General features: G+C 35.4%; 2 protein-coding genes across 2 annotated transcripts; one reads left to right on the forward strand and one right to left on the reverse strand.

Annotated features, from left to right (window-relative positions):
* Positions 1-253: 253 nt before the first annotated feature.
* Positions 254-4,740, forward strand: LOC104085630 (ruBisCO large subunit-binding protein subunit alpha-like). Its single transcript, XM_009589722.4, has 8 exons — positions 254-441; positions 619-808; positions 1,446-1,567; positions 1,728-1,935; positions 2,033-2,178; positions 2,351-2,657; positions 3,025-3,476; positions 4,217-4,740. Exons 1-8 carry the CDS (start codon positions 385-387, stop codon positions 4,502-4,504), a joined length of 1,770 nt encoding a protein of 589 aa, XP_009588017.1. The 5' UTR covers positions 254-384; the 3' UTR covers positions 4,505-4,740.
* A 569-nt stretch (positions 4,741-5,309) lies between these two features.
* On the reverse strand, positions 5,310-7,257 carry LOC104085629 (3-hydroxyacyl-[acyl-carrier-protein] dehydratase FERN, mitochondrial). The gene is made up of 3 exons (XM_009589721.4): positions 6,566-7,257; positions 5,861-5,976; positions 5,310-5,781 (listed from the first exon to the last, which is right to left on the reverse strand). Exons 1-3 carry the CDS (start codon positions 6,836-6,838, stop codon positions 5,661-5,663), a joined length of 510 nt encoding a protein of 169 aa, XP_009588016.1. The 5' UTR covers positions 6,839-7,257; the 3' UTR covers positions 5,310-5,660.
* Positions 7,258-23,801: the final 16,544 nt, after the last annotated feature.

Here is a 23,801-nt window from a genome sequence, read left to right on the forward strand (position 1 = left end):
GACGCACGTTTTTCACGACAATCTTCTGAAAAAAGCAAAGCAAAAAATCGCTGTATAAAATAAATTTTTACAAGTTAAGTCTCTTGAAAATATAAAATTTATAGTCTTAAAAATAAAATAGTTTAGCTACTTACTATATGCAAAGACGATTTGATATTGTAAAAAATGCTCTATAACTTAAACTCTTCTTTTAAATTACTTCATTCATTGTGTAAAGGTTCTAACTTTAGAATGCTTGTGTAATTAGCTTTTTCGAATACTTCACCTAACCTTTACTGCTCCCTCCAAAACCCACCTACCTCGCCCTTACAGTTACTCCGAGCAAAAAGACTTTCATTGCAGCTGGCTGCTTAAACCCTCTTCACTATACTCTTTCTTCTGATAATGGCATCTGCAAATGCGATCTCCACTGCCTCTATCATATCCTCTTCATCTAAACAGGTGCATTTTTAACTTCGTTTCCTCACTTGGGTCTTTTATATTATATTGTTTGTTGGGATCTTTAATTATTTGCTTAGAGATGTGATCTTTATTATCTTCTTAGTTGTGATCTGCTTTTATCTGTTTAAAGTTGTGATTTTTATCTGTTTTGTTGGTCTATTGGGGGTGTTAATGCAGGTGGGTTTGAAGGGTAGAAGGGTGAACCAATTGCAGGGGCAGAAGTTCAACAATAACAAGGCTTCAAAGAGTCGGTTAGTAGTAAGGGCAAATGCTAAAGAAATCGCATATGACCAGAAATCAAGAAGTGCCCTTCAGGCTGGTATTGATAAGCTCGTTGATGTTGTTGGTCTCACTCTTGGTCCTAAGGGTATGTTCCCTCTGCTTCATCTTTGTCTTGCAGATCAATTTAAGCTTTCTTTTTTAGTAGTATTGTTTTTATGGAGGTTGGAAGTTTTGAAGTTTGAACCAACCACATCTGCAAACTAACCCGGTTCTAAGGTCGGAGAAAGTTTTAGTCTTGCCAGCAATTTGATGACAAGAGTTAAAGTAGTCAAACTAAGATGAGTTTCATATAATCACCCAATTAACTTGGGATTTAAGTGTAGTTCATACTTTGATATCTTATGGTTTGAAACCCAATATGATAACTTAAGTTCTTTTACTTTCTCTCTATGAGCCATTTCTTTCATTTCATAGCGAGCTATATATGATTGAGGCAGATAATAAGTCCGACCTGATTATTTGTTGGATTCTTTGTAACATCCCCAGAACTAGAGCTATAGATTTATTCTGTCTCGTAGTACTTTTAGCGTATCTAGTTGATTATTATGTGGTGCGCTTAAGGGAGGGAGTGAACTGAAGTAGAGAATTGATGACCATACATGTGGACGATAAGTCTTTAAACATAAGACATTTAACAGATGTATCAATGTTATATGTGTCTCCTCCAGCAGTTCTGCAATTAGTGCATTTTAACTCATGATCATCTGTTTACTTTCCTATAGGGAGGAATGTGGTTTTAGATGACTATGATACCCCGAAGGTGGTTAATGATGGAGTCACGATTGCTCGAGCCATAGAGCTACCTGATGCTATGGAAAATGCAGGTGCCGCCCTTATCAGAGAGGTTGGTCATTTTCTTCCATTGGGGGGTACTTCAAGATCGTTGTTAAAACTGTTCTGAATTTGGTTAATTGTTCTACAGACAGACAGTTTAAGAACAATTGTCATATTTATTGTATTCCTGGATTTGTGTATTTGATGCTTCCAAATTTATTATGGTGAAGGTTGCAAGCCTAACCAATGATTCTGCTGGTGATGGGACAACAACTGCATCAGTTCTTGCCAGGGAAATCATTAAGCGTGGTCTATTAAGTGTTACATCTGGTGCAAATCCAGTGTCTTTGAAGAAGGGTATCGACAAAACTGTAAACATTTTGATTGAAATGCTAGAAAGAAGGGCTAGGCCTGTTAAAGGCCGTGATGACATCAAAGGTAAATTAATCTTACTGCTTTTGCTGTCAACTCCGGCCTATAAACTTGCTATAATGAATGGCAATTAACAATTTGAAAATAATTGTCTTCCCACCAGCTATTGCTTCTATCTCTGCTGGAAATGATGATGACATTGGAACCATGATTGCTGATGCAATTGATAAAGTTGGTCCTGATGGTGTTCTAACAATCGAGTCATCCTCTTCCTTTGAAACAACTGTTCATGTTGAAGAGGGAATGGAGGTATTTACCTACTTAGACGAGAATGTGTTCTCTACTGTTTTTTCTATATCGTTGGTAGTTCACCTGTAATCAGTGGTAGATCCAAGGTTTAGATGACGTGGGGTCTGAGTTGAATGAGGGTTATCAAATATATGTCTAACTCTAACTAATACTTTGCTCTGTCTTTTTGCAGATTGATAAGGGATATATCTCCCCACAATTCATGACCAACCAGGAGAAATTAATTGTAGAATTTGAGAATGCTAGAGTGCTGGTTACAGATCAGGAGATTTCAGCAATCAAGGATATTATGCCCCTCTTGGAGAAGTCAACTGAATTACGAGCCCCTCTGCTCATTATTGCTGGAGACTTAACTGGAGAAGCTTTGGCTACTCTTGTTGTGAACAAGCTGCGAGGTGTACTGAATGTTGCTGCCATCAGAGCACCTGGTTTTGGGCAAAGGAGGAAAGCTCTTCTCCAAGATATTGCCATTGTAACAGGTAGTCCAACTTGCTCGACTTAATTGTACCACTTCCCACAAATTTGTTAGAGTAAACTAGTTTCAAAGCTGTTTGTGTTTTGTCAGGCATAATCTTGAACTAGATAATTGTCTTCAAAAAGATTCTTGAATTAGATAAATGGTTCCTCCCTTGCTTTTTTTTTTCTTTTCTTTTCTATGTCGACTGTGTGTTTGAGGAGTAAAGAAGGAAGTTGTAGCTGATACTGGTGGGAAGTTTAGCCAACACAATTCTTAGATAATGCTTAATTTCCCTCTCCTTGAATTTATACGATTTTCCTCTCAGCTTATTTAGCAATTCTGTTTTAAGTAGAAACAATTTCTAACGTGCTGCTTGTGTATATTTTCAGGAGCAGAGTACCAGGCTACTGAATTGGGTATGCTTGTTGAAAATACCCCAGTTGAAGCACTAGGTTTTGCTAGAAAGGTGACTATCTCTAAGGACTCAACAACCATTCTTGCTGATGATGCGTCAAAGGACGAGATACAGACTAGGATTTCTCAGCTTAAGAAGGAGTTGGACATGACCGATTCAATATCTGACTCAGAAAAACTTGCTGAGAGAATTGCCAAGTTGTCTGGAGGTGTTGCTGTCATAAAGGTTGGAGCTGCAACAGAAGCTGAGCTCGAGGACCGCAAGCTTCGAATTGAGGATGCGAAACATGCAACTTTTGCTGCAATTGAAGAGGGAATCGTACCTGGTGGTGGTGCTGCTTTGGTTCATCTATCAACTTATGTCCCTGCCATTAAGGACAATCTTGAAGATCCAGATGAGAAGTTGGGGGCTGACATTGTGCAGAAGGTAAATTATGTTCAATTTACTCCTATTAAGAAATCTTTCATTTTATTCATTCTATTTTTGTGGGTATGTATTGAAGTTGAAGTTGCGGGTACCTAGTATATTATTATGGCACCTTGGTTTAGTCTTTTATGGCAATGTAACCGTTCCCAATATAATTGACTGCTAAGCTAATAACTGTATTCTAGAACTTCCAAGTCATAATCTGTTCGATATCTGAGCTAGAGAATCAGCTGAATAGTGTCACTTGACTTGGTAGGCACTAGCAACCCTTCTATAGCAAAATGGAGTTGTGCTATATCGCTAACACTGGGAGGGTATACTAACAGCCAACCGACTCATTATCCTCTGGAGGATCAAGAACTTGCAAAGTATTAGGGGCTGAGCATTAATCTTGGACACAATCTAATTGGGAACATACAGTGATAGTATTAGATGATCAGTTCGGGTGGTATCAATTTGGATTTAGGGACGGGAAAGCACTGACGACACAGGATAACATCCAATTAGACATAACTGTACAGAGCACTTCCTGCATATACAGTAGCTTACTGTGTTTTTTTATTTATTTATTCTTTTAGCATTTTCTTGTCCTTTATTATGATTTCTTATTGGACAAAATCCATGTGAGAAAGGAAAAGATTGTAACTAGTGAATGCTTATTGAACAGTGTGCATTTGGATGAATCTCTTGCGAAAAGCAATACATATTTAAAAAAATAATATTTTTATTTGTGCATGCAGGCATTAGTAGCTCCGGCATCTTTGATAGCCCAAAATGCTGGGGTTGAAGGGGAAGTAGTTGTGGAGAAGATAAAGGCAAGCAAATGGAAGATGGGTTACAATGCAATGACCGACAAGTATGAGAACTTAGTAGAAGCTGGTGTCATTGATCCAGCCATGGTAACAAGATGTGCCTTGCAGAATGCAGCTTCAGTTGCAGGAGTTGTACTCACTACACAAGCCATTGTCGTGGACAAGTACACGCCTAAAGCACCTGCATTTGCTCCTCCACAAGGACTTCCCATGTAATCTATGATTATACAGCAGTAGTTAGGAACTTTGGGCAATGTTCAGTTACTTATATGTGCCCTGTTATGGCAGAGATTAGTGTTGACAATGCTCGAAGGATTAAAAGATAAGACCATTTGAATTTAAGCTGGCGTTCAGTTTCTGGTTGTCATAAGCTCATATTAAAAAGTACATTGTTTGCTAGGATTAGCTGTAAACTTCTTCACTTTAGGATGAATAAACTTTTCAGTTATTCACTGTCGTCTCTTGAGTTTATCTATGTCTTTCTTCTTTGGTTTTACTTGTTTCTTTGACCAGGCCACTTTGCAAAATTCTGTTGTGTATGATTGACAGTCTTACCAAAGCGCTTTGTGCTAGTGCATTGCATTAAGGGCTCGTGTGGGGTGAAATTTACTTCCTCCGGGTTTTAACACTAGATCAGGTTAATTTAACAATTGACAATTTGATATTTCGTTATGCAACCCCATGCAAGTAAATTATTTTTCGTTCATATTTGTGTTCATCTCCTTTCCCATCTACTTCATTTCTTCAAATAGCAATCTCTATCTTTTTTCCCTGTTCTTTTGGTGAAAGTGAACAAATCTCAAAATAGTGTGTTCTTACTCTGCACAATAAAGTTTCTTTAGGGCATTACCAAAATTTCCCACAGAAAAGAACAAAAATCCAATACTCTCTTTACTTCATTTTATAAAGTGATGTTTCACGACATTTCTGTAAGCTATAATAGCTTGTCATTAAAGGTAAATGAAAAGTTTTAAAGTTAGAAGCTTACAATTATAGAAATATAAGTAATTTTTCGGAATAAACTAGAAAGGAAGGTGAAATAAAACATAATAGATAGTATAAGATTTTACAGCTCAATCGCTTTCATGCTCAAAGGACAAGGACTGCGTTTGTGACCAAGTACCACAATCAAAAGTGACTTTTTAATGTGTGATCAAGAACAATGCTAAATGGTGACTTAACCTAAAGGCTCAGAACAATGCTAACTGGTGACTTAATGACATCGAATTCTACCATCCAGGGTTGCAATTAACTGAGGGACATTCCCTATGTATTTCTTAATAATAAGCAGACAACTATGCAGGCTGCTAGGATTTTAAGAGAATCTCGTGCAACTTCAGGTGCTTTAACTGACAAGCAAAGGTTTTTCCGATTAGCTGGAAGTACTTGCCAAGTGAGTTGGTTCCATGACCAGAGATGGTAAAATTGCTGTTGCCTCACCATCAATTACCAGAGGACCATCACATTTGAAACATTTTGTTGACAGTTTAGCGCTGGACCACAGAGAGCAATGCAATTAGGAGCCACAAAATATGGTATCGAACTATAAATCTTCAGCCAAGAGGTACTTACATATGCTTGTTTTTCATTTGTCTAATGCTTGATGCTTGTACCTCAGCAATGATCTCATCTCCAATATAAACAGGTAATTTGAAGTGCAAGGTTTGTGAAACATACACAGCTCCTGGCTGGAGAAATTACCAAACAACAATAGTTAGAGTTACACTAAAGAATTTTCCAATTTAAAACCAGATCTACATAGTACCTTCGCCATTCAACAATGTTGCATATTTAGCTACTTTAAGAAATATATCATCATATTTACTCTTAAGTATATAACAAAAAAGTTTAAGGATCTGTTAAGCTATCGGTGTAGGTTAACTGATAATAGTAGGTTGTGTACACCTTCTTTTCGACATGAACAACTAAAACTTTAACTTCTACTTGACTTTTAAATAACCTTATAGTGTTTAAAACTTATTTATCCTACCATTCTATGAATATTAAAGTCTTGGCTAAGTATTAACAAAGTTTTGGATTTAAATTAGATACACTAACGTGTAGTTAATTGTTTTATCATATTATTTAACCATCATTTTCAGGTAACTAATCCATTGTTACCATATACAAGCTACATGTATTTGGACTTTTACTTAACTAACCAAATAGTGTAAATTGTAAAACTCTTTTACAATGTCGTCGTATAAAAATTAAATACTAAAGTTTTTAAGTTCTTAAGAGAAGCAACGGGACAGGATTGAGGAATGTAAAACTTACAAAATGAGCAGCAATAATCCTAGGAAATAAGGAAGCGACAAGCATCCCAGGAACAAGGCGGTCACTAAAACCAGCATTTTTGGCGCATTCAGCATCAAAATGCAATGGATTGGCGTCGTGTGTCAGCTTGGAATACTCAATAATATCAGCATCTGAAAATGTCCTTGCTTGCTTCAAAATGCTTCCGCTTTTTAACAAATTCGAGGAGGTGGACAACGATGAAAAGCCATATGAAGAAGAAATAGAAGATGCCAGGATACGTTTTATAAGCATCTTTCTCAAACTTCAAAGGCAACACAAAATGATAATAAGGCAGAAAATAAGGACTCTGAATGCGGTTAAGTGAACCCACTGACAGATTTTTATTAAATACGAATGGACAAAGAGCGATTGAAAGATATATGAAAATCTAATATCTCTTTGAATCAAATCGTCGAACAGACTGTGTACGACCTGCGGCTTGGAAGATCCCTGATTAATCCCCGTGCCAATTAAACCACAGCTAGCTAGTCAGAAACTAACCCGATTTTACAGCCCAGATTTTGAATTTTTGGATTCCCAGTCCAATTGCAAAATCGGGTGTTAAGTTTTTCACGACCAAACGTTACCGAAAAACTTTGGGCTAAGGCTAATGCGCAATCTCGCTGTAATGTAATCTGGATCAGAGTGCTACCTCTCTCTGGTTGGTTTGTTGACTAGAGTTTTAGGGATTTTACCTAAATAGTCCAGTCAAATTTATTATTTTCTAATATTATTTTCTAACCGATATACACATGTTATAGTATATGATTATATAAATATTATATATGAATTATACATATATAATATATCATATATTCACCGAATACTTTTTGTTTAAACGGTTAATTGGATGGCTATTTAGGCTAATTGAAGTTGAGATATGATTAATGGAATGATTGATACATCATTTTTTAACACAGTTTGATTAGTTCTATTAACATTAGCATATTCAAATTCAAACAAGAATGAGTTCTACTAACATTTGCCTACTAAATTCCACATTTTGAAATAAAGAACATTTACCTATCTATATTACATTATAAACTTACTTATCCTTGTTAGAGAGCTTATTACTTAATTAAAATTTTATATGCAAATTACCACTTGTTGGCCTAAGTGAAGGATAGTTTTGAAATTTGACAAAGGAAGTTCAGGCATGAACCAGGTTCATCCCTCAGGTCCATCCCTTGTGTGCATAAACACGAGCATACTCGAGTATGTGTGATGCACGTGAAGGAGATAAGCTTAACTTGGTCGAATTAATATCTCCTGATCGAAAAGAGTTGCATAATTGATAAGGAGAATGACTCCTTAATCAAAGAGAACACTATCCAAGATAAGGGAGGAGTTAGAGGTTGAGATCAACTAGAACTTTTCCACCAAGGAGGAATAGCATTAGAACTCTAGTTGTTTTCTACTCTACTAACTCTATAAATCGCAGGATGTTCTCATTCTATAGGGGACGCACAAAAGTAGAAGTTAAACGTGAATTGAGAGCAAAATAACAAGGTATTTTGCAAGCAGTTCATGTGTGATTCAAGTGTGCGAACCTGAAGATACATGAACCAGATAGAAGAACCAGCTTCAAGTGTCTGTCTTTTATTCTAGTTCAATTGTAGTATGTGTTTTCATATTGTACCTTTCAGCTTTATATAGAGACAATTGTAATAGGTACTCAAAGTATTCAAGTTAGAGTTAACTTGAAGTTGTCGCAATAGTTAGAGGCTGGTTGCCACAACGGGATTAGAGTTAATCCTAGGTTTACAAAATTGTTTTGTAAATGTAGTTTTTGGCTCAGTGATTTAGTGGAGAGTTTGGGAAAATCCTACTGGGAAGTAGGTCGTGTTTTTTTCACCTTTTGAGCCAGGTGTTTTCCACGTAAAAATATCTGTGTTCTTTATTTTCTATACTTATTATTCTGCAACAGCAGTAGTTGGAACACATAGAAGAACCATGTCCTTCTATAATCTGTGCACGCGAAATTGGATACCACACAAATCACCCCCTCTTGTGTGGTATTGACGTATAAAACATTAATTGGTATCAGAGCAGGTTATCCTTGAAGAGGTTAACACCTTAGGAGAAGATCAAGATGAGTGCACCACCTGGAAACTAGGAAGGGCAATCCACTTCTAGGCCACCACTCTTCAATGACCAGTATTACTCTTGGTGGAAAAACAGGATGAAAGATCACATCACAGGAGAAGACTATGAGCTATGGGACATTGTCACAGATGGGCCATTGGCTACCATGAAGATAAAAGCCGAAGAAGAAGAGGTACCAAAAACAAGAGCTGACTGCACTGCTGACGACTTGAGAAAGTGGGAGAAGAATGCTAAGGCCAAGAAATGACTTATGTGTAGCTTGGTCCAGACGAGTACAACAGAATTCAAAGCTGTACTACTGCTAAGGAAATTTGGGACACCTTGCAAGGGGCTCATGAAGGAACTGCTCAGGTGAAGAGGTCCAAAGTACTTTACTATATTCTCAATATGAGAATTTCTCTATGAAGGAAGGAGAGACTATCCAAGAGATGTATACAAGGTTTACCACACTGACTAATGAATTGAAGTCTCTTGGAATGACTCTTCTTGAAGAAGACAAAGTTGAGAAGATTCTGACTAAGGTTCTACCAGTTTCTTGGGAAAGCAAAATCACTGCAATTCAGGAATCTAAGAACATTGCAACTCTTAAACTGGATGAGCTGATTGGAAATCTCACTGCGTATGAACTTAGAAGGCAGACCATGAAGATAGATGTGCCCAAGAAGGAAAGGAGCCTAGCACTCAGAATCACTGAAGGTGTTGATCTGAAGGAAAATGAAATGGCTATGATCACCAAGGACTTCAAGAAATACCTTATGAGAGAAAAATGTTCTTTAAGAGGTGAAAATTACAGCAAAGCAAGGGTTCCTGAAAAAACGACCAATGATGGCTGCTACAAGTGTGTGAAGACTGATCATTACATGAAGAACTGCCCTCAATGGGAAATTGAATGGAAGAAGGAAAGATCTGAACGAAGGAACATGAATAAGGAACAAGTTCATCCCAAGAAGAACAAAGGATCAACAAAGGCTATGGTTGCTGCTTGGGGAGAAAGTTTAGATGAGGAATCAGATGGTGAAGATGGATATGAACAAGCACTTATGGCAATTGGAGAATCAGATGGGGAATCTCATGAGGAATCTGAGGTAAGTATAATTCATCTCAAAGACAAGATTAAGTTTTTGTCTAAAGAAAAACTCTCTGAATTACTTCTAGATTTCATTGATGAATCTGGGGATATAAACAATGAAAAGAAACAGCTGTCTAAGGAATGTGTGATCTTAAAAGCAAAGTATAAGAACCTGGAACTTAGAGTTAGTGAGACTGTAAGTGAAAATACTGCACTAAAGAACCAGGTTCATGCATTTGAATCAAATGTCCTAGAACTTAGATCTGAAAACCTAAAACTGAAATTAGGAACAAGTAAGAAGACAACTGATTGCACACAACTCACTCTAGAAGAAAATGTAGGTAAACTAAAAGATGAGTTGTATAAGAAGGATGAGCAGGTAAGAATTTTGGCAAAAGATCTAGGCAAGGTCAAGCATGAACTAGACAAAACTTGTAAATGGAACAGGTCCTCCGATGCTTTGTCATGGCTACAGGAACATCACAGTAGCAATAGAAGAGGACTTGGCTTTGGGAATCAGCTACCTAAGTGGGATCTTAAAAGCAAGTACCTCACTCTTCCTGAGAACAAGATTTGTACTCACTGTGGTAAGACTGGTCACTATAAAAGTGAATGTAACGCAAAAGAAAGGGCCAGTCAAAAGAACAAAAATTTGTTCAAGGGAAGAATTGGTTACCAAGTTGGGCTAAAAAGAATTTAATTCATCCTTTTGCTTATAGAAAGGGTCCCAAACTAGTTTGGGTTCCTAAGACTAACCCCTGATTTCCTTTTGCAGGTCCAAGTGAAGGGGAGCAGCCAAATATGATACATGGATAGTGGCTGCTCAAAGCACATAACAGGAAGCAAGGAACAATTCCTTTCACTTGAAGACCTCAAATGAGGTAATGTCTCATTTGGAAATGGGAAGAAAAGTGAGATCATTCGGGTTGTGAATGTAGGTAAGACTGACTCTCACTCGATTGAGAATGTCTATTTGATAGACGGCCTAAAATATAGTCTAATTAGTGTATCAAAACTATGTGATAGAGGTAACTTGGTAGCATTCACCTATAATAAATGTTTTGTGATAAATCTTATCACTGACAAGATTGTTTTGCAGGGTAAAAGAGTGAATAATATATATATTATAGATCTGTCCACAGTCTCAGAGAATGAACTAACTTGCTTAAGTGTGCCGGATAATGATCCCCTCATTTGGCATAAGAGGCTTGGACATGCAAGTCTAAGTCAACTTAACAAATTAGTCTCCAAGGACTTGGTGATAGGACTGCCTAACATTAAGTTCAAGGAAGACAAAGTTTGTGAGGCTTGTGCAAGGGGGAAGCAGGTAAGATCCTCTTTTAAATGCAAGAAAGTGGTAGTACCACCAGAACGATGGAACTGGTTCATATGGATCTCTGTGGTCCAATGAGAACATTAAGTAGAGGTGGTAAGAGATATGTGATGGTGCTTGTTGATGATTATTCTAGATTTACCCGGACACTATTTTTAACATCTAAAGATGAAGCATTTGACATGTTCACTTCCTTTGTTAGAAAAACTCAGAAATAATTAGGAAATCAACTTGCATCAATTAGGTCTGATCATGGTACTGAATTTGAAAATGATAAATTTGTTGAATTTTGTGATGTGCATGGCATAAATCATAATTTTTCTGCCCCTAAAACTCCACAACAATATGGAGTAGTTGAAAGAAAGAATATGACTCTTGAATATATGGCTAGGACTATGCTTCTTTCTAGTAAACTGCCCCATAGCTTCTGGGCAGAAGCTGTAAATACTGCATGCTACATCATAAATAGGTGCATGACTAGACCTTTTGTTGATAAAACTCCCTATGAGTTACTTAAAGGGAGAAAACCAAATATATCCCATCTTAGGGCATTTGGATGCAAGTGCTTTGTGCATAACAATGGTAAAGACTCCCTAGGCAAGTTTGATCCCAGAAGTGATGAGGGAGTATTCTTGGGATATTCTTTATATAGCAAAGCTTATAAAGTTTATAACAAAAGAACTATGTGTGTTGAATAAAGTGTACATGTGATTTTTGATGAAACTAACATTCTTTCTGAGAGACAGGAACATGATGATGAAGCAATTGGGCTGGTCAAACACTTAAATAAAACCACAGCCCAGACTGAAGCATATCTGGAGGAAGGAACAGGTGATGGAATAGGTTTATCTATCCCCGGCAACATGACAAGGGGAATAGAACAAAATAATTCTCAAACTTCAGTGGAACATGTACCTGAACCTGTTCCACAACAATAAAATATTGAGGGAACATTAAGGGGTAACCAGTTGGTTGTGAAACCTTACAGATATCAAAGTTCTCATCCTATTGAGAACATCATCACTGATCCAACCTCTGGAATCAAAATCAGATCTTCATTAAAGAATCTTTGTGCTTTTGATGCTTTCTTATCTCTTATTGAACCTAAAAATATTGCTGAGGCTTTGCAGGATGCAGACTGGGTAAATGCAATGCAAGATGAACTCAACCAATTTGAAAGGAGTCAAGTTTGGCATCTGGTGCCAAGACCCTTGGACAGATCAGTAATTGGCACAAAATGGGTCTTTAGAAATAAACTTGATGAAGATGGAACTGTTATAAGGAACAAGACAAGATTGGTGGTTCAAGGATATAGCCAAGATGAGGGCATAGACTATGATGAAACCTTTGCTCCACTTGCAAGGTTGGAAGCAATAAGACTCCTCATAGCCTTTGCTGCTTACATGGAATTCAGCCTCCACCAGATGGATGTCAAGAGTGCCTTCCTCAATAGCTATCTAAAGGAGAAAGTGTTTGTCATGCAACCTCCAGGGTTTGAAAGCAAGGAGAGTCCTGATCATGTGTACAAACTTGACAGAGCACTTTATGGGCTCAAGCAGGCGCCAAGATCATGGTATGAAATATTATCAAAGTTTTTGCTTGAGCATGACTACAAGAGAGGTAAAATTGACAATACTTTGTTCTTGAAAGAAAAAAGGTAAAGATCTCTTGGTAGTTCAGATATATGTTGATTATATAATTTTTGGAGCAACTACTGATAAGTTAAGTAAAGAATTTGCTAAACTAATGGGGAGTGAATTTGAAATGAGCATGATGGGAGAGCTTAATTTATTTTTAGGCTTACAAATTAAACAAAATTCAAATGGAACTATGATCCATCAGCAGAAGTATGTAAATGAGTTGCTTAAAAGTTTTAAAATGGAAGATTCCAAAGAAATTGACACTCATATTGCAACAACTACAAAGTTGGATATAGATGAACCTGGTTCATCTGCTGATCAAAAGTTGTATAGGGGAATGATTGGCTTATTGTTGTATCTCACTGCTAGTAGAACTGACATTGTTTTCAGTGTAGGCCTTTGTGCAAGATTTCAGGCAAACCCGGAGGAGTCTCACTTGACTGCTGTCAAGAGAATTTTGAGATATCTAAAAGACACCACTAATCTTTGTCTTGGTATCCAAAAGGTAGTAATTTCTATCTTGTGGGATATGCTGATGCTGATTATGCAGGTTTTCTTATGTATAGAAAGAACACCTCAGGTATGGCACACTTTCTTGGCTAATGTCTTGTGTCTTGGGCCACCAAAAAGCAAAATTCAGTGGCCTTATCTACTGTTGAAGATGAGTATGTTGTTGCTGCTTCATGTTGTGCTCAATTGTTATGGATCAAACAGCAATTAAAGGACTTTAAAATTGATGTCAGTTGTATTTCCATATTTTGTGATAACACTAGTGCTATTAGTATGAACAAGAACCCGGTTCACCACAAGAGAACTAAGCACATAGATGTTAGGCATCACTTTTTGAGGGACAACTATAAAAATGGGTTGATCACTGTGGAATTTTGTGCTACTGATAAGCAAATAGCTGCCATCTTCACAAAAGCCCTAAGTAGAGATCACTTTGAAAGGAACATGTTAGAATTAAGGATGATTAAGATCACCTAAAAGGACCAGTTCGGAGTACACAACGAAAAAAAAAATTGGTTAGAAAATCTAAAAATTATGTACATAATTAGATTAATTTTTGCTCAGTCTCATAATTTCAATAGTATACTCTTGTTCCATGTGTTAAAATGACTCATTAATCTCTAATGCTATTTTCTCTATTTTGGCAAATTTAGACTTACACAAGAGTATTCTCAGTGAAGAACCTGATTCATCAAGATAACACAGTATATTTCTACACTCTGCATAATTTGAAATAATAATATTTGGATCATGAGCAGAGTCCTACTTAATTCCAAACTCCTTTTGGACTTATCCGTTACAAGTAAATCAGTTCTGTTCAAAAGAGTCCCAACCAAATTGAAGTACCTAGATTCTAGGGATACACTCCAAAGTCTTTTCAAAAATGAAATTCAGTTTGATTAGACTTTCACACCTACTATCATCCCTTCCACCACCCCAACCTCTAAGAAAAGAGTAAAGATGCTTGCTCGCAAGGTTGTTTCGGGGAGAGAACAAATTTGGAGAATAGGTTTGTACTAGTAGGGTCTAAAGCAGGTGTTGAAACTACAGAGTCTGGAGGAATTGGTGGTAAAAATGAAAAAGAAAAAGAGAGCAAGGGTGTTCGAAGTGCTGTGAGGGAATAGGGTAAAAGAGTGGTTGATTCTTCACCCACTCCTGTGAGTTTAACCAACGACACAGGTGCAATGATTGTTGGGCATGAAAAATCTGCTGGAGTGAGGAGAGTGTAAAGAAAACAGGGGAAAGTGGGTCCGGCAAAGCCGCTGAAGGGCTGGTTCAACTTGAAAAAATATAGATGAACCTGTTTCATCTGAACAGGAAACCTTCACAGACCTACTGAAGAGAGTGACTGAAAGTTATACTCCAAAGAAGAAAGAGAGGTTGGTACAAGCAAGGATCACTTTGGGGAAAATACGTTGCCTGCTTGTGACTATGAAGTTCATGTCACTCCTAAAGAACCTGGTTCATCTAAGAATGTACCAGTAAATAGCAAGGTGCGAGCCTTGGTGCAGGAAAGTGGAGCTAAGGATGCTGAGATTGAGAGGTTGAAGAAGAGGTTGGCAGAGGTGGAGACTGAGAGAGATGCTCTAAGAACTAAGCTGGCAAGAGAAAAGGAGAAGAATGATGGCATTCTTCAGGATATGCTGAAACTCCTCCAAGCCAAAAACCAAGCACCCAGTTCTTTCAAGCCTTAAACTTCTAGTCCAGTGTAGACCTTTCAATGACCCAGTTTGGGATGTTTTGTTTGCTCATGTTTTCAGTATTTTTATTTCTTTTTATGCTTTATGGAAGAATCGTGTCAATCATCAATGAAATTCACTGTTTTTGCTCTAACTATTTGTTTATATTTCTTTGATGGTTAAAATTCTTAGCTTGATCTATGATGATTAATCCATGATTGCATTTGAAGTAGCCCCAGTGGCCATGAGTAAGTTTTAAAATCTGGTTATTTCACATTTTTATGCAACTTTTCAATGATGCAAAAAGAGAAAAAAAGGTTGTGCTTTACACTTTGAACAATGATGTTTATAACCTAATGAACTCGGTCCTTGATGATAAGTGATAAAAAGGAAAAATGTTTCTAACATTGTGTTGATGTTGAGCTAAGTTAAAATAGGCCCTAAGCTTATGGAAGCACAAAGTCTGTCATCATAAAAAAAGGGAAATTTGTTGGCCAAAGTGAAGGTTAGTTTTGAAGATTGACAAAGGAAGCTCAGGCATGAACCAAGTCCATCCCTTGTGTGCATAGACACAGGCAGAATCGAGTATGTGGGATGCACGTGAAGGAAATAAGCTTAACTTGGTCGAATTAATATCTCCTGATCGAAAAGGGTTGCATAGTTGATAAGGAAAAATTGATAAGGAGAAGGACTCCTTAATAAAAAAGAACACTATCCAAGATAAGGGAGGAGTTAGAGGTTGAGATCAACTAGAACTCTTCCACCAAGAAAAAGTAGCATTAGAACTCTAGTTATTTTCTACTCTACTAACTCTATAAATCTTAGGATGTTCTCATTCTACAAGGGACACACAAAAGTAGAAGTTAAACGTGAATTGAGAGCAAAATAGCAAGGCATTTTGCAAGTAGTTCGTGTGTGATTCAAGTGTGCGAACCTGAAGCTACATGAACCAGATAGAAGAACGAGCTTCAAAGATCTGTCTTTTATTCTAGTTCAATTATAGTAGGTGTTTTCATATTGTACCTTTCAACTTTATCTAGATGCAATTGTAATAGGTACTCAAAGTATTCAAGTTAGAGTTAACTTGAAGTTGTCGCAGCAGTTAGAGGCTGATTGCCACAACGGGATTAGAGTTAATCGTAGGTTTACAAAAGTGTTTTGTAAATGCAGTTTTTGGCTCAGTGATTTAGTGGAGAGTTTGAAAAAATCTTGTTGGGAAGTAGGTTGTGATTTTTTCAACTTTTGAGCTAGGTGTTTTTCACGTAAAAATTTCTGTGTTCTTTATTTTTTGTACTTATTATTCCGCAACAGTAGTAGTTGGAACACATAAAAGAACTAAGTCCTTCTATAATCTGTGCACGCGAAAAATTGGACACCACACAAATCACCCCCCCTCTTGTGTGGTATTGACGTATAAAATATCACCACTTATATATAAAATAATATATTGGACTCCAATCATTCATATTTTCTCACCATCTTCTTCCTCTCCACCACCCCAGCTTATGATCGATATTTTTGTAGAAGAATTTCAATTTTCCGATCATATAGAGCTTCATTATGACCGTTGTTTGCTATCAAATTTGATTTCGTTGAATTTCATCTGGTTTCACCCTCTCCTTGATATTATTAAGTTGGATTTTATTAGCAAAATTTCTAGGGGACGAAATCAATGAGTAAACCAAATTTCCAATTAGTTAATAATTTATAATTGCTATTAAATGGTTAATGTACCAATTAATAGCAACTTACAACTGCTACTAAATGATTAACGTGGAAGAGAAATTTGTGCATCTCAACTACGTGAAAAGTACAGTAAAAGCTCAATTGATAACTGATAAATGGCTAAAAGTGTATGTTATTTAGTATAATTTCATATCATTTTGTGCGTGAGTTGTGGGAAATCACATGCTTACAAATATGAAATATACTCATTACGTGTTTATCATGTGTAGGAATGAATTTGAATTGAAGTTGGCAAGAATTGGATGATTTGGCGCAAAAAGAGTAGAGATGCAAGAGCTAGGAGCGTGCCACAATTGGTGCATTGCATGAAGGTAGGCGCTCAATGGCCTAGGAAATGAACAAAAAAAACGTAAAGTATGGAGGTTGGCACTGGACCTGGCACGCGAAAAAATAAAAGAAGAAAAATAAATAATTGGGAGCATGCTAGGGGTCGCGCGTTGCACCAACCCTAGCACGCAACTCAACTTTTCCTTTGCGAATTAGGAGAGATCAAGGACGCCCCACATCAACCTTAGTTGATATTAATACATCATAAAATGTCCTTTTGAGGGGAGAGACACTACTGTAGGGTAAGACAACACCTAAGGAGGCGATAACTGTTCAATATCACTAAGAAGACAAGCTCGAACAAGTCCTAAGTTATAAATATTAAGATTCTTATGTCTAGCTAATTAACTAACAAATTAAAGTAGTATAGTAACAACTATGGATACTAATGGTTGGAGACAAGATTAAAGAGACCTAGAGTTATGATTTTTTCAATTGTCAGAATCCTTCCTGCTACATCTTCTATAATTCGCCTAAGTATTCTCTACTGATCATGAGGACTCGACTTATCATAATTCTCTCTCGAGCAACTACAATAATTCATATTCTCTCGAATTACGCTAGTTTACACTTTTTCACCGCTCACTATGATCACATCAAAGCTTCGTTATCTCTAATCTCACTTTTAAACCCGCCGTATTAATCTCTCATATACCTTGGAAGTGACGTTGTTCAACAACAACCTAATTATGCACTATTTTCTCAAGCAATACATACTAAATAGACACTATCAATCAATGGCTATTCAATCAACTGAAATGAGTACGTACTTGAACAAGTAGATAAATCCAAAGGTTAAATTATATTAAAACATAACAAGAATTAATCCTCCAAGAGGTTCCATCAAAAATCTGAATAATAAATTAGCTACTCATAATAGTATATAAAACTACAATACTAAAAGTCATAACCAACAATGGAAAATAGGAAGAAGAAGGAGAAAAACTTGTGGTTGAATCTTCCTCCTTGCTCCTAGCGTGTTCTCGCCTCCTTAGGTGTTGTCTTACCCTAAAGTAGTATCTTTCCACTCAAAAGGATATTTTATGATGTATTTATATCAACTAGGGTTTATGTGGGGCGTCCTTGATCTCTCCTAATTCGCAAAGGAAAAGTTGAGTCGCGTGCTAGGGTTGGTGCAACGCGAGACCCCTAGCACGCTCCCAGCTTTTGCATCTCTACTCTTTTTGCATCAAATCATCCAATTCTTGTCAACTTCCATCCAAATTCATTCCTACACATGATAAACACGTACTGAGTATATTTCACGTTTGTAAGCATGTGATTTTCCACAACTCACACATGCACTTTTAGTCATTTATCAACAATCATTAAATAGCTTTGAAGCTTTAAATTCAAATAATTTTGTAAAATTATTATTTGTTTGGATGAGTGTTGTTACAAATGATTGAAAATATTCTTTGAAGTTTATATCTCAATTTGAGGGAGTTTTGTGAAGATTCGAGTTGATTTTGATTGAAATTTCAGATTGAAATTCGAAGAAGGAGACATAAATAAATTGTATATTGACTCATGCACCTCCTCTTGATTGTAGTTGGTATTGGAAAAAATTGAATTCTCTAAAGGTTTGGAATGATGGAGTGGTACTATAATGGGAAATATGTGTTAATTGCTGGAAATACTTGGAAGAGAAGTGTGGAAACACTATAGATCCTCCTAATTTGGGAGGGGTTTAAAAAAAGAAAAAATAAATACTCAATCAATAACAATTATATTGCTATGCAGGGGAACTTGACCATACTACTAGTAGCAGAGTTTATATGGAACTCTATCGTGCAACCAAACCACAGAATGATTCATTGGTTAGTTGCTCATGATCGACTGCTTACAAAAGATAGACTTTTGAAGCTGCATGTTATAGTACAAGACATAAATTGCTTCTTATGTAATGAAATGGTTGCTGAAACCCAAGAACACATGTTTCGCGATTATCGATGGACAACATAATTGAGGGTTGCTATACATCAGGTGCTGGAAAAGATCAAAAGAAAGCACATAAAGTTTTTTAAAAAGGAAGTGGCTACAGCAATTTATGGGGCCTTGAGCTATCATACCTGGAAAGCCAGAAAAGGGGAAATGTTTAAAGGAATGAATGTAAATACTAAATTTGTAAAGACACAGATACAAAAGGAATTTAGAGATAGAATAAATATACACAGGAACTCTAGGAAAGCTAGAGGTTGCAATTCTTTGCTCCAGAAATTCTGTAATTAGTGATTGGTTAGAGGCCTAAGAGTACATTGCACCCTTCCTAGAAGGTGGTAATGGTTCTAGGTGCTCTTTAGATTGTACATATTTGTTTGTTAAATGGTAATATTTTACAGTTATTACCAAAAAGAAAAATTTATATATATCTATATATCGGATGTACAAACGATATATAAAATATATACAACTAATATAATTGTACACAAGTTGTATGTAAGTTACATGTAAATTATAGTTATTTGACGAATTTTGTACAATGAAAAATTATATACAAGTTGTATGTAAATTGTAGCTTTTGATCAGATTCTTTACAATAAAGAATTGCATACAAATTGTAGCTTTTGACCAAATTTGTATACATTTTGTAAAAACTTTAGTTACTTTTTGTAAATTGAAAAACCTAGTTAAACCTAGTAAATGTTATTCTAATTTTGTATATATATGAAAAAATCCCAACAAAAAGGGAATTTTGGCATGGTAGAACAACTACGTATCTATATAATTTGCAGAAAAACTTTAGTTATGAGATAACCAATAAATTTGTATCATAATAATAATGTGTATATCAAAATGTATATCACAACTTTATTTTCTTTCTTTATGTATATAAAAATGTATATCATAACTTTATGTTCCTTCTTTATATATCTAACATATAAAATTAAAAATATAGTTATCCTATAATTTATGGTTGTCTATATATCCAATTGTATAACACAAAAATAGTTGTATTTGTTTTATATATCACAGTGTATAATACATCAAATAACGTATATACCAAAATGTGTATCACAATTTTATTTTTCTTCTTTGTGCATATTAAAATGTATATAAAAAATAGTTAATATTGGATGTATTAGCTTGGCATCTCAATAGTTATTTAATAATCTTGGATTTATTTTCCTTCTTTGTATGAACGATAATGTGTATATCAAAAATAGTTGTAGATAAATTTCGACTTCAACGAAAGAATGCTTCTTGTTTTCTAGGGTTTTCATTCCCTTTTAGAGAGGGGAGGATTTGGAGGCGGCTACTTCAAGAAAAAGTAACACATAGGGATAGTCCTTACATGTTTGCTGCTACTAGGACTTACGACAAAATCGAACAAAAACTTTAACACGGAACAAAAGGAGCGGAGGGTGGCAAACAACGAACGAAGGGGGGGAGAGAGGCAGCGAACAAGAAGGGGGAGGGAAGCAATTTCTAAGAGGCATGAGATGCCTTTGATGGGTATACTCGAGGTCAAAATCTTTGATGTTTGAGGAATAGACGTCATGGGGCTGTTTCCATCATCCAATGGTCATAAGTACATCTTGGTCGCAATTGATTATGTGTCAAAGTTTGTACAGGTTGTGGCTTTGCTCACGAATGATGCTAAGGTTGTGGTGAACTTTGTGAAGAAGAACATTTTCATGAGATTTGGAACTCCACATGCTTTGATTAGTGATGGAGGTACTCACGTTTGTAACAAATTGTTGGGCAATCTCTTGGCTAAGTATGGAGTGATACAAAAGGTCAAACAGCCTATCATCCGCAAACTAGTGGTCAAGTCGAGGTTTCGAATAGGGAGGTGAATGAAATTTTAGAGAAGACAGTGAACACAAGTAGAAAGGATTGGGATAGCAAGCTGGATGACGCTCTATAGGCGTATCGAATTGCATACAAGACTCCAATTGGAACATTGCCGTATAGGTTGATTTATGGGAATGCTTGTCACTTGCTCGTTGAGTTTGAACATAAGGCATATTGGGCAATCAAGAAGCTCAACTTTTATATGGATCTAGCTGGGATAAATAAATATTGCAATTCAATGAGCTCGAGGAGTTTCGATTTCACGCGTATGAGAATGCGAAGTTGTACAAAGAGAAAACAAAGAGTTTTTAGGATTTGGCTATATAACCAATTGTTCAAACCTAATATAAAGCTAACAAATTATGAATTCTTCTTATGTGTGGTCATTCATTGTAAAGAAAGTACTAGTTTAATGACAACATTTTGGTTGGGCCTTAGATAACAAAAGCCCAGTATCAATGATTGTTCTTCCAGTCCTTCCTTCTACACGGTTTTGTTTCAAAATAAATATAAAAAATTCACAAATCAATCAATCTATCAGTACCGTCTCAATATCACTATGTTACCAAACTCTTATGTATATATCAAACATAATATTATACAACTTTATAGTTTAATACTTGAAAAACATTATCAGAAAGAAAAAACTTTTTGTTGTACAGGGCGAATAATAAAATGTGTAAAGTTTGTGTCGAGCATTCCTAAGACATATGAGTACTTAGGCCTGCATATCAACCCATTGAAGTGCTAGTCCATATGACTTTAGCTCCATGGTTGTCTCATGACATTTACATTTACTTTTAAAACATTATTTGTTGAGCAGTACAAACCTCCACAGAGTGTTACAAATACTAATCAAAGGGCTCGTTTGGTAGAAGCTATAAGAATAACGCTGAATATGGTGTATTAGTAATGCTGTGATTAGTTATACTATGATTAGTTATGCTAAGATTATTTCTTATCCACTATTTCGTTTGGTGTATCAAAGCATTGCATAAAAAATTGGTTGTTTACAAATATACCATCTACATTTTTTAACTTTGTACATTGCAAAGTTTTATTACCCTCTGCATTCTTTTCTCTCTAAAGCCAACTTCTTCTACAGGATTGCAAAACTAAAAGAGAAAATTACTTGAAATATTAAAGTTAAAAGAGAAGAACAATTTAATTGTTATGACATATAATACAAAATACTAATTATTAAAAAAATAGGTAGATGTTTAACAAATAATGAAAACTTCGGTTTATACTTTGAAGGAATTCAAAATAGAATTTAGTATTAAATATAATATTTTTTTGATTATAGTAGAATGCTAAAGAGAAAAAATTAATTAATATATCATAATATAAAAATATACAAAATATGGCGAAAAGTATTAGAAATAGGTGTTGAGGGGCAATTAAGTCTTTAATTAAGCTTATGCATGTATTAATAACCTTGATATTGCTAAATATTACTAATACACAAAGCTAATAAATACATTATTTTTTCTAATGCACATAATTTATTACACGCATATCCTCCACTCTCTATATAGTCTTCCCAACCCATCAATCACAACTTCCAAAGAAAATAGCGAAACATCAAAACCTGATTAATAAGTCTTCCCATAAAAAGAATTCCAGTGCTTATATATTCTATAACATGTCACTGTCCAAAAATAACTTAAAATCTTTTGAGAAGTGTTATTGTATCACATTGTTATGCAAACACTGCACCTGACATAAAAATAAAATCAATGAGAAGGACGTAGAGAAATTAAACTAATCCTACGTACTAGCTAGGTAAAATACAATTCATTTTGATAAGTGACCCAAGACGCCAGTTTTATTAATCATCTAATTGTTCAAAGTATCTTCCATTTCTTTCGAAGCCATTAGTAACCGTTGCAGCTACGGCAAAGCTAAAAAGGCCAAACTTAAGACCAACTAATTTAGTACACTTCTCCTCCATAATTCAAACCACTCAAAACATCTAAGCTTTACCAAATCCACTGATAGTCTTATTATAGAATTCATTCATGCATCTGAATCTTATGGCAAGGGCTCACAAATGGGATAGTACTGATAGCTCACTCCAATATAATTAAGCTGTTTTACTTACGTAAGGTTTTCTTGTTCTCTGTCGCAGTATTAATTAGGCTAAGTTTCTTCTAGGAAAATTTGTCATATGCCAGATATATGAATGAAACAAATGGATGAATCTATTATCTATTCAAACATTTGTTAGCGAAAAATTTCAATCATTACTCAGTTATCGTTTTTTCTATTTTGACATTTGTTGTACTACTGCAAAACTAGTACTGCACACTGTTCTATACATAATGCTCAAATTCTCTGAAAATGGTGTCGTATTTGTGTTGGATCCTCCAAAAAATTAATAATTTTTGGAGGATCTGGCAGATGATTTTTTTTAAAGGATCCGAGCAGCATAGGTTAATATGGGTGTACAAAGGAAATCGACAAACCGCGCTAAACCTATAATCCGAATCAAACCGAGAAAAAAAACCCGACAATAGTTTGGTTTGGTGTTGAAAAAAACAAACTCGACCAAAATTGATTTGGTTTGATTTTATCTAAAAAAAAAATCAAACCGAACCAAGCCAACCTGACATTACATGTATAGAAGTTTTAAATATATTTAATACATAAAAATATTTATTGTTGTGTAGCTTATGAATATTTCTTAAATATTTTTATAATTTTTTCTCTTAACGTATTATTTTAAACTTGAACTTATAATTCTTGAATACTACAATAAGTTTTACAGTCAATATTAATGCTAATAAAAGACATTCAATTAAATTGTACTAGGAATGACAATAGTATTGGATATTTTTTTTAATAGTTTTTTCATGGTTTAGATAAAATGCACAACTTATTTTTTTTTTAGTGTTTAGTCATGTAAAAATAGTACTTGTTAGTCGTACTTATTTTAGCAACTTAGAAATTTTTTATTATGTTTATTTTTATTATGGTATATTAATAATATTTATTTTATGTAATT

This window comes from Nicotiana tomentosiformis, chromosome 6, assembly GCF_000390325.3.
Source record: "Nicotiana tomentosiformis chromosome 6, ASM39032v3, whole genome shotgun sequence".
NCBI classification, from domain to species: Eukaryota; Viridiplantae; Streptophyta; class Magnoliopsida; order Solanales; family Solanaceae; genus Nicotiana; species Nicotiana tomentosiformis.

Excerpts from the sequence above, each read along its gene's own strand:
- LOC104085630 (XM_009589722.4), top strand. The coding sequence starts at position 385 with ATGGCATCTGCAAATGCGATCTCCACTGCCTCTATCATATCCTCTTCA. Across the intron at positions 2,658-3,024 it reads AGATATTGCCATTGTAACAG|GAGCAGAGTACCAGGCTACT; the intron begins GTAGTCCAACTT and ends GTATATTTTCAG. Across the intron at positions 3,477-4,216 it reads GGGCTGACATTGTGCAGAAG|GCATTAGTAGCTCCGGCATC; the intron begins GTAAATTATGTT and ends TTGTGCATGCAG.
- LOC104085629 (XM_009589721.4), bottom strand. The coding sequence starts at position 6,838 with ATGCTTATAAAACGTATCCTGGCATCTTCTATTTCTTCTTCATATGGC. Across the intron at positions 5,977-6,565 it reads GGATTATTGCTGCTCATTTT|CCAGGAGCTGTGTATGTTTC; the intron begins GTAAGTTTTACA and ends TAATTTCTCCAG. Across the intron at positions 5,782-5,860 it reads CAAATGAAAAACAAGCATAT|CGCTAAACTGTCAACAAAAT; the intron begins GTAAGTACCTCT and ends TCTGTGGTCCAG.